This window comes from Lipotes vexillifer, unplaced genomic scaffold, assembly GCF_000442215.2.
Source record: "Lipotes vexillifer unplaced genomic scaffold, Lipotes_vexillifer_v1.1 scaffold926, whole genome shotgun sequence".
NCBI lineage: Eukaryota > Metazoa > Chordata > Mammalia > Artiodactyla > Lipotidae > Lipotes > Lipotes vexillifer.
Window position 1 is genome coordinate 900245 of NW_006798085.1, and position 9151 is coordinate 909395.

Genomic DNA, 9151 nt, shown 5'->3' on the forward strand with positions numbered 1-9151 from the left:
AAAAAAAAAAAAAAAAAAAAGCTAGACTCAACTGTATACTGCCTACAAGAAAAACACTTTAAAAACACACAAAGTCACAAAGAGGTTAAAGCTAAAAGGATTTAAGAAAATATACCATGCAAACATTAAAAGAAAGCTGGAGGGACTATATTGTTATCAGAAAAAGTAGATTTCAGAACAAAGAATATTGCTAGGGATAAAAATGATCATAATAATAAACTTATTATTATAATAATAAAGGGATCAATTAATCTTACATGTTTATGCCTCTAATAACAGAACTTCAAAATATACAGAGCAAAACCAGAACTATAATAAGAAAAAGACAAATCCATAATTCTAATTGAAGATTTCAATACCCATCTCTAAGTAACTGATAGAACAAGTAGGCAGAAAATCAGCAAGAATACAGTAGACATGAATGGCACAATCAATCAAATTAACATGATTGACATTTGTAGAACACCCTATCCAACAATAGCAGAATATATATTCTTCTCAAGTACATACAGTTTGAACATTTGCCAAGACTGACCATATTCTAGGCCATAATAAGTCTCAATAAATTCAAAAGGATTCAAGTCATATAAAGGATAGTCTCTAACCACAATGAAATTAAATTAGGAATCATAACAGAAAGATATTTGGAAAAATCTCCTAATATTTGGAAACTAAATAACATCATTTTAAATAACTGTGGATCAAAGAAGAAATCAACAGGGAAATTAGAATGTTTTTTTTTTTTTTTTCCTGTACGCGGGCCTCTCACTATTGTGGGCTCTCCCGTTGCGGAGCACAGGCTCCAGACGTGCAGGCTCAGCGGCCATGGCTCACGGGCCCAGCCACTCCACGGCATGTGGGATCCTCCTAGACCAGGGCACGAACCCATGTCCCCTGCATCGGCAGACGGACTCTCAACCACTGCACCACCAGGGAAGCCCTAGAATGTATTTTGAATTGAATGAAAACATAACTATCAAAATTTGTGGGATGTCATTAAAGGAGTATTGAAGGGGAAATTTATAGCACTAAATGTTTATACTAGAAAAGAAAAGAACTCAAATCAATGACCTCAGGTTCCACCTTTAAGAAAAAAAGCCAATTAAATCCAAAGCAGAAATAAGGAAATAATAAAGGTCAGATTGGAAATTAATGAGCTAGGGTTTTGTGGGTATTGTTTTTAACTGTGGTAAAATATACATAACATAAAATTTACTATTTTAACCATTTGTAAGAATGAGCTGGTTCTTTGATAAACCTTAGCCAAACTGATCAAGAAAAAGGAGAAAAGACACAAAATATCAACAGGAATGAGACAGAGGACATTACTACAGTTTTTACAGATATTAGAAGGATAATAAATAAATATTATGAATAACTTCACACCAATAAATTTGACAATTTAGACGAAACACACAAACTACCAAAGCCCACTCAAGAGGAAATATACAACCCGAACAACCCTATATCTATTTAAAAAACTGAATTACAGTTAACCCCTCCTCCCCACCAAAAGCAACAACTAACAAAAACATGCTTCATGTCCAGATGGGCTTAACTTGTGAACTGTACCAAACTTCCTCTTCTTTTTTTTTTTTTAAGGATTTTTATTTTTATTTTTAAAAATATTTATTTATTTATGGCTGCATCAGGTCTTAGTTGCGGCATGCAGGATCTTCTGTTGCAGCGTGTGGGCTCCATAGTTGTGGCGCATGGGCTCCAGAGCTTGTGGGCTCTGTAGTTGCGGCACACGGGCTCGGCAGTTGTGGTGTGTGGGCTTAGCTGCCCCGTGGTGTGTGGGATCTTAGTTCCCTGACCAGGGATGGAACCCGCAATCCCCTGCATTGGAAGGCGGATTCTTAACCACTGGACCACCAGGGAAGTCCCTATACCAAACTTTTAAGGACAAAACAATACTAGTTCTATACAAACTCTTACAGACAATTGAATAGGGGACAATAGTTTCTAACGTATTCTAAGAGGTCTTGGTACCAAAACCAGACAAAGACACTACAAGAAAACAACAGACCAATATCCCTCATGAACACAGAAGCAAAAATTTTACACGAAATTTTTATTTTAGCAAAATTTAAATTTTATGTATTGTTGAATTCAACAACACATAAAAAGGGTGATATATCACAACCAAGTGGAATTTATTCAAAGAATGCAAGGCTGGTTCCATATTTGAACATCAAAGTCATTCACCAAACCAACAAACTAGAGATAAAAAGTATTTGACAAAATTTATATACACTCATTGGAAATTCCCTGGTGGTCCAGTGGTTAGGACTCAGCACTTTCACTGCTGGGGGCCTGGGTTTGATCCTTGGTCAGGGAAGTAAGATCCCGCAAACTGCACAGTGTGGCCAAAAAAAAAAAAAATTACATCCACTCAGGATAAAAACTCACAGCAAACTAAGCATAGATAAGAACTTCCTTAAGCTGATAAAGGGCCTCTATGGAAAACCTATAGCTAATGTCATACTTAATGGTAAAGACTGAATACTGTTCCCCTGAGATCAGGAATAGCAGAAGGGTTTCCACTGTCACTAATCCTATTCAACATCATCCTGAATGTCCTAGCCAATGCAACAGGGCAAGTAAAATAAATAAAAGACATATAGATTATAAAGGAAGAAATAAAACTATTTACAGATGGCATGATTGTCTATGTAGAGAGTCCCAAAGAACCTACAAAATAGCCACTAAACTAATAAAGTTAGAAGATAAAAGTTAATATACAAAAATCAGTTGCATTTCTATATACCAGCACTGAACAACTAGATAAATAATTTGGTAGTTTTGGGCTTCCCTGGTAGCGCAGTGGTTGAGAGTCCGCCTGCCGACGCAGGGGACACGGGTTCGTGCCCCGGTCCGGGAAGATCCCACATGCTGCGGAGCAGCTGGGCCTGTGAGCCATGGCCGCTGTCCCTGCGCGTCTGGAGCCTGTGCTCCGCAACAGGAGAGGCCACAGCAGTGAGAGGCCTGCGTACCGCAAATTAAAAAAAAAAAAAAAATTTGGTAGTTTTTCTTTTCTTTTAACTTTTTATTGGTTTTTTTTTTTTTACATCTTTATTGGAGTGTAATTGCTTTACAATGGTGTGTTGGTTTCTGCTTTATAACAAAGTGAGTCAGTTATACATAAACGTGTGTTCCCATATCTCTTTCCTCTTGCGTCTCCCTCCCTCCCACCTTTCCTATCCCACCCCTCTAGGTGGTCACAAAGCACTGAGCTGATCTCCCTGTGCTATGTGGCTGCTTCCCACTAGCTATCTACCTTACGTTTGGTAGTATATATATATGTCCATGCCTCTCTTTCGCTTTGTTACAGCTTACCCTTCCCCCTCCCCATATCCTCAAGTCCATTCTCTACTAAGTCTGTATCTTTATTCCTGTCTTACCCCAAGGTTCTTCATGACATTTTTTTTCTTAAATTCCATATATATGTGTTAGCATACGGTATTTGTCTTTCTCTTTCTGACTTACTTCACTCTGTATGACAGACTCTAGGTCTATCCACCTCATTACAAATAGCTCAATTTCATTTCTTTTTATGGCTGAGTAATATTCCATTGTATATATGTGCCACATCTTCTTTATCCATTCATCCGATGATGGACACTTAGGTTGTTTCCATCTCCAGGCTATTGTAAATAGAGCTGCAATGAACAGTTTGGTACATGACTCTTGTATTCTTGACTCCTTTATCAAAGATAAAGTGACCATATGTGTGTGGGTTTATCTCTGGGCTTTCTACCCTGGTCCATTGATCTATATTTCTGTTTTTGTGCCAGTGCCATAATGTCTTGATTACTATAGCTTTGTAGTATAGTCTGAGATCAGGGAGACTGATTCCTCCAGCTCCGTTTTTCTTTCTCAAGATTGCTTTTGCTATTTGAGATCTTTTGTGTTTCCATACAAATTGTGAAGTGTTTTGTTGTAGTTCTGTGAAAAATGCCATTGGTAGTTTGTTTTTTTTTGTTGTTGTTGTTGTTTTTTTGTGGTACGTGGCCCTCTCACTGTTGTGGCCTCTCCTGTTGCAAAGCACAGGCTCTGGACGCGCAGGCTCAGCGGCCATGGCTCACGGGCCCAGACGCTCCACGGCACGTGGGATCCTCTCAGACCAGGGCACGAACCCGCGTCCCCTGCATCGGCAGGCGAACTCTCAACCACTGCGCCACCAGGGAAGCCCGATATTATTAGATTTTTAAAAATTTTATTTTTGGCTGTGTCAGGTCTTAGTTGTGGCATGTGGGATCTTTCGTTGCAGCTCTCGGGCTCTTTGTTGAGGCACAAGGGCTTCTCTCTAGTTGTGGCGCACGGGCTTCTCCCTAGTTGTGGCGCATGGGCTCTGTAGTTTGCAGCACTCGGGCTCTCTAGTTGAGGTGCGCACACTCAGTAGTTGTGGTGTGCAGGCTTAGTTGCCCCGTGGCATGTGGGATCTTAGTTCCCTTACCAGGGATTGAACTTGCGTCCTCTGCATTGGAAGGTGGATTCTTTACCACTAGACCACTAGGGCAGTCCCTTGGCAGTTTCTTATAAAGTTAAACATACACTTACCATATGACCGAGCAATCCCACTCCTAGGTATTTACCCAAGTGAAATGACTACCTTTGTTATACAGAAACCTGTATGTGAATGTCTTTATAGTGGTCTTATTCATGATCACCAAAAACCAGGAAAAAAAAAGACTCCAAGATAACCTTTAACAGGCGAATAGATAAACTATGGAACATCCATACAATGGAATAATACAGGCAACAACATGGATGAATATCAAATGCCTTATGCTAAGTGAAAGAAGCCATACTGTACGTTTCCAGTTATATGACACTGATGCAATGCAAAGTGAAAACAATAATGACAGAATACAGATCAGTGTCTGTGAAGGGCCAGCATATGGATGTGGGAGAAATTGACTACAAAGTGTTATAGAGGAATATAGAACTATTCTATATTTTTATTGTGGTGGTGGTTATACACCTGTATATGATGTTAAAACTTGCAGAACTGCAGTAAAAAGGGTAGATCTTACTGTACATCAGTTATACCTTAATAAAATAAATTGGAAAAAATCAATGTTGTTTGCCATACTGAATAAAAACAAACAAACCAACTATAAGATCATAAGATCACCTCAAGAAGATTATCTCAAAAAGATCAGAAACCATAAGATCATCTCAAGAAGATTCAGAAAAAACTTTTGAAAAAATCCAACATCTATTCATCATAAAAACTTTCAGCAAACTAAGAACAGACAAGAACTTCTTCAACCTGATGGAGAACATATACAAAAAACCTATAGCTAATATAGTACTTAACTGTGAAAAGTTGAATGCTTTCTCTCTAAGATTGGGAACAAAGCAAGGATGCTCTCTTTTCACCTATTCTATTCAATATTTTATTGGAGGTTCTAGCAAGTACAATAAGGCAAGAAAGTTTTTTTTTGAAGGCATACAGAGTGGGTAAGGATAAATAAAATTGTCCCTGTGTACAGATGATGTGGTCGTCTATGTAGAAAATCCAGTGACAGAAAGCAGATTAATGGCTGCCTGGAGATGGGGCGTAGAGGGATAGACTGGGGAGCGGAGGGAGGGATTACAAAGGTGTACGAAGAAAGTTTTGGTCCTGATGGACACTGACTTTACCTTGATTGTGGTGATGATTTAATGGGTGCATATCTGTGTCAAAACTTATTAAACTGTACACTTTAAATATGTATAATTTATTGTAGGTCAAGTATACTTCAATAAAACTTAAAAAATTAACTGAACAGGGGCAGGGATAGAAAGGGTTCACTACTCATGGTCTTTAACAACCGTTCAGAGATAATCATATCTTTAGGAAATAACGCTTTCAGGTAGAACTCCAGATTTTGTAGTGTTTACTTCTAAACGAAAAGAAAGCTACTTCCCATTTTTTCTTATCCCCAATGTACATAAGACAAATGGCAGTTCAAGTTGTCCATACCTTCACTCGAGCTGTAGTGCCTTCCATTCCACGGCTCTGAGTCTCCTTCCGCTTTTCTGCGACCTCTCGTTGTTTTTGGAGAGCATCCTTGAGACGCTTGTTGGCAGCTGCTGCCTAAATAAAAATGGCTCATAGTAATGTTGAATTGAAGGGTAGAAAGAAGAACATTCTTCATTAATTATGTATCTGATGATTCATACAGCTAATCATCTGAGAAATACAAATAAGAACCCAGTGAGATGCTTTTACTCAAACCCTGGAGTGGCTACGATGAAAAATAAAACGACTGACAATCCCCAGGTTAGTGAGGATATGGAGCAACTGAAACTCTTATCCATGGCTAGTGTGAGTAAACTTTGGTACACACACCATAGAAAATCGTTTGTCATTATTAACTAAACTTGAACATACACAATCCCTGTGATTCATCATTTCCCCCCTAGGTGTAACTCACCAGAAATGCTCACGTACCTGTGCCAAAAGATACTGAAATGCAAGTTCAGAGCAAACCACCCCTACGTGCAACAGCATTGGTGTTTATTACAATTCTACTACCAAATGAAAGAAACAAGATGCACTTCATTCTCTGTAATTCCCTTCAAAACCAGGAAAAATAATTTGTAGTGTTAGAAGTCAGGACAGTCGTTACCTCTGAGGAAGAGGGAAGGACTCGTCATTTGGAGAGAGAACAGGTAGGGGGTGGGGATGAAGTCCTAAGGTTCTAGTAGTGACTTGTTTGTCTTAGGTTGATGGTTGTACAGGTTTTTTCACTTTGGAATAACTCATGGAGATGTACACAATATTTGTGCCCTTTTTAGGTATACATATTCTACTTCAGTAAAAGAATTTATATTAACATAATAAAAATGAAAGAACATTCTAATAATTTCTAGCATATTAGTCAAGAAAAATAAAAAATTCTATGGGTTTGAATTCTTATAGGAACTACATTTATAAGTCTCCATGTACATAACACTGGTGAACAGCTACTGCTTTAGAGCCTAAGGGAGGCACACAATTTCAAGGAAGCACTGCAGATTGAAAGCATCTGGAAATGTCATATATCAGAATTACTCTTTTTGTTTTGTTTTGTTTTGTTTGGAAAGAAGCAAGCCCAATTAGAAAAAATCCTTATTTGAATAGTGCCATTTTCATCAGGTTTTTATCTGCTGACAGTTCATGACAAACAGGGATCAAGACTTAGGAACTGCTGGTCAAGACTGTTATCCCTGGTTTCTCAGGACACTGGCTCATTTAAGGGATACTACTCTGCCATCATCCAAGCCTGAAAGTGATAATACACTTGATCTAGCAGATTGGATTTTCTTACCTCCTCAGTTTTACGTCTGAGCACATTAGACTGTTTCTGGAAGCATCTTTCAAGTTTGAGCAGTTCATATTGCCTCTTACGGTCCTGAGAAGAAAAGAGTCAGACTTTTCATTGCTATTCAGCTAGCTAAAATAAAACCTTATAATGTAACTGAAGAGTCTTTCAATGGTATAGTCATTATGGAAATCAGTATGGAGGTTCCTTAAAAAATTAAAAATAGAAAGACCATATGATCTGACAATCTCACTACTGGGTATATATATATCCAAAGGAAATGAAATCAGTATCTTGAAGAGATATCTGCATTTCCATATTCGTTGCAGCATTATTCACAATAACCAAGATATGGAAACAACCTAAGTTGACAACCTAAGTTGACCTAAGTTGTTGACAAATGAATGGATAAAGAAAATGTGGTATGTGTATACAGTTGACGCCTGAACAACGTGGGGTTAGGGGCGCCACCCCCATGCAGTTGAAAATTCGTGTGTAACTTTACAGTTGGCCCTCCGTATCTGTGGTTCTGCATCCATGGATTCAACCAACTGTGGATAGTATAGTAGTGTAGTATTTACTATTGAAAAAAATACATGTATAAGTTGACCCGCGCAGTTCAAACCCATGTTGTTCAAGGGTCAACTGTATATACAATGGAATATCATTCAGTCACATACAAGGAAATCCTGCTATTTGCAACAACATGGATGAACCTGGAGGTCACTGTGGTAAGTGAAATAAAGCAGACTGAGAAAGACAAATACTATATGATCTCACTTATATGTGAAATCTAAAAAAGTCAAACTCATATAACCAGACAGTAGAATGATAGTTACCAGGTACTGGGGAGGGGATGGGGGCAGTGAGGAAAATGGGGAAAGGTTGGTCAAAGGGTACAAACTTTTAGTTATAAAATGAATAAGTTCTGGGGATCTATGTATAGCATAGTAACTATAGTTAATAATACTATACTGTATACTTGAAATTTGTTAGGAGAGTATATCTTAAGTGTTCTCCCTACAATGAAAAGAAGGGGTAACTATGTGAGGTGATGGTTGTGTTGCAATCAGGAAATGTGGTATCTCCAAATGTATTATTCTCTTTCAAGATTGTTATGACTATTCTGGGTCACCTGCATCTCCACATGACTTTTAGGATCAGCATGTGAATTTCTACCAATAAGCTACAGGAAATTTGGTTGGGATTGTGTTGAATCTGTAGATCAATCTGAGGGGGTATTCCAACTTAAGAATATTAAGTCTTCCCATCCATGAGCATGGATTATTGTTCCATGTATTTAGATCTTTTTTTAAAAAATTATTTATTTATTTTTTGGCTGTGTTGGGTCTTCATTGCTGTGTGCAGGCTTTCTCTAGTTGCAACGAGTGGGGGCTACTCTTCATTGTGGTGCATGGGCTTCTCATTGTGGAGGCTTCTCTTGTTGTGGAGCACAGGCTCTAGGCATGCGGGCTTCAGTAGTTGTGGTGCATGGGCTCAGTAGTTGTGGCTTGCAGGCTCTAGAGCACAGGCTCAGTAGTTGTGGTGCACGGGCTTAGTTGCTCCGCAGCATGTGGGATCTTCCCAGACCAGGGCCCAAACCCGTGTCCACTGCATTGGCAGGTGGATTCTTAACCACTGCACCAGCAGGGAAGCCCTATTTAGATCTTTAATTAATTCAATGATGTAGTTTTTAGTGTGTAAGTCTTACACATGTTAAGCTTATTCCTAAGTATTTTATTCTTATTGATTTTATTATAGAAGGAACTTTCTTAATTTCATTTTCAAATTGTTAGTGAATAGAAACACAACCAAATGTTGTGCATTGAACTTATGTCCTGCAGCCCTGCTGA

The 9151-nt window shown here is 38.5% G+C and overlaps 1 protein-coding gene across 1 annotated transcript in view; it reads right to left on the reverse strand.

Annotated features, from left to right (window-relative positions):
* Window positions 1–9151, reverse strand: part of KIF4A (kinesin family member 4A) — a gene marked incomplete at its 5' end in the record, with an annotated part of 127147 nt that overhangs the window by 27132 nt on the left and 90864 nt on the right. The window contains 2 exons of the mRNA XM_007470149.1: window positions 5975–6088; window positions 7305–7388. Of these exons, the coding sequence (XP_007470211.1) occupies window positions 5975–6088; window positions 7305–7388 (198 nt within the window). The remainder of the gene's footprint in view (window positions 1–5974; window positions 6089–7304; window positions 7389–9151) is intronic.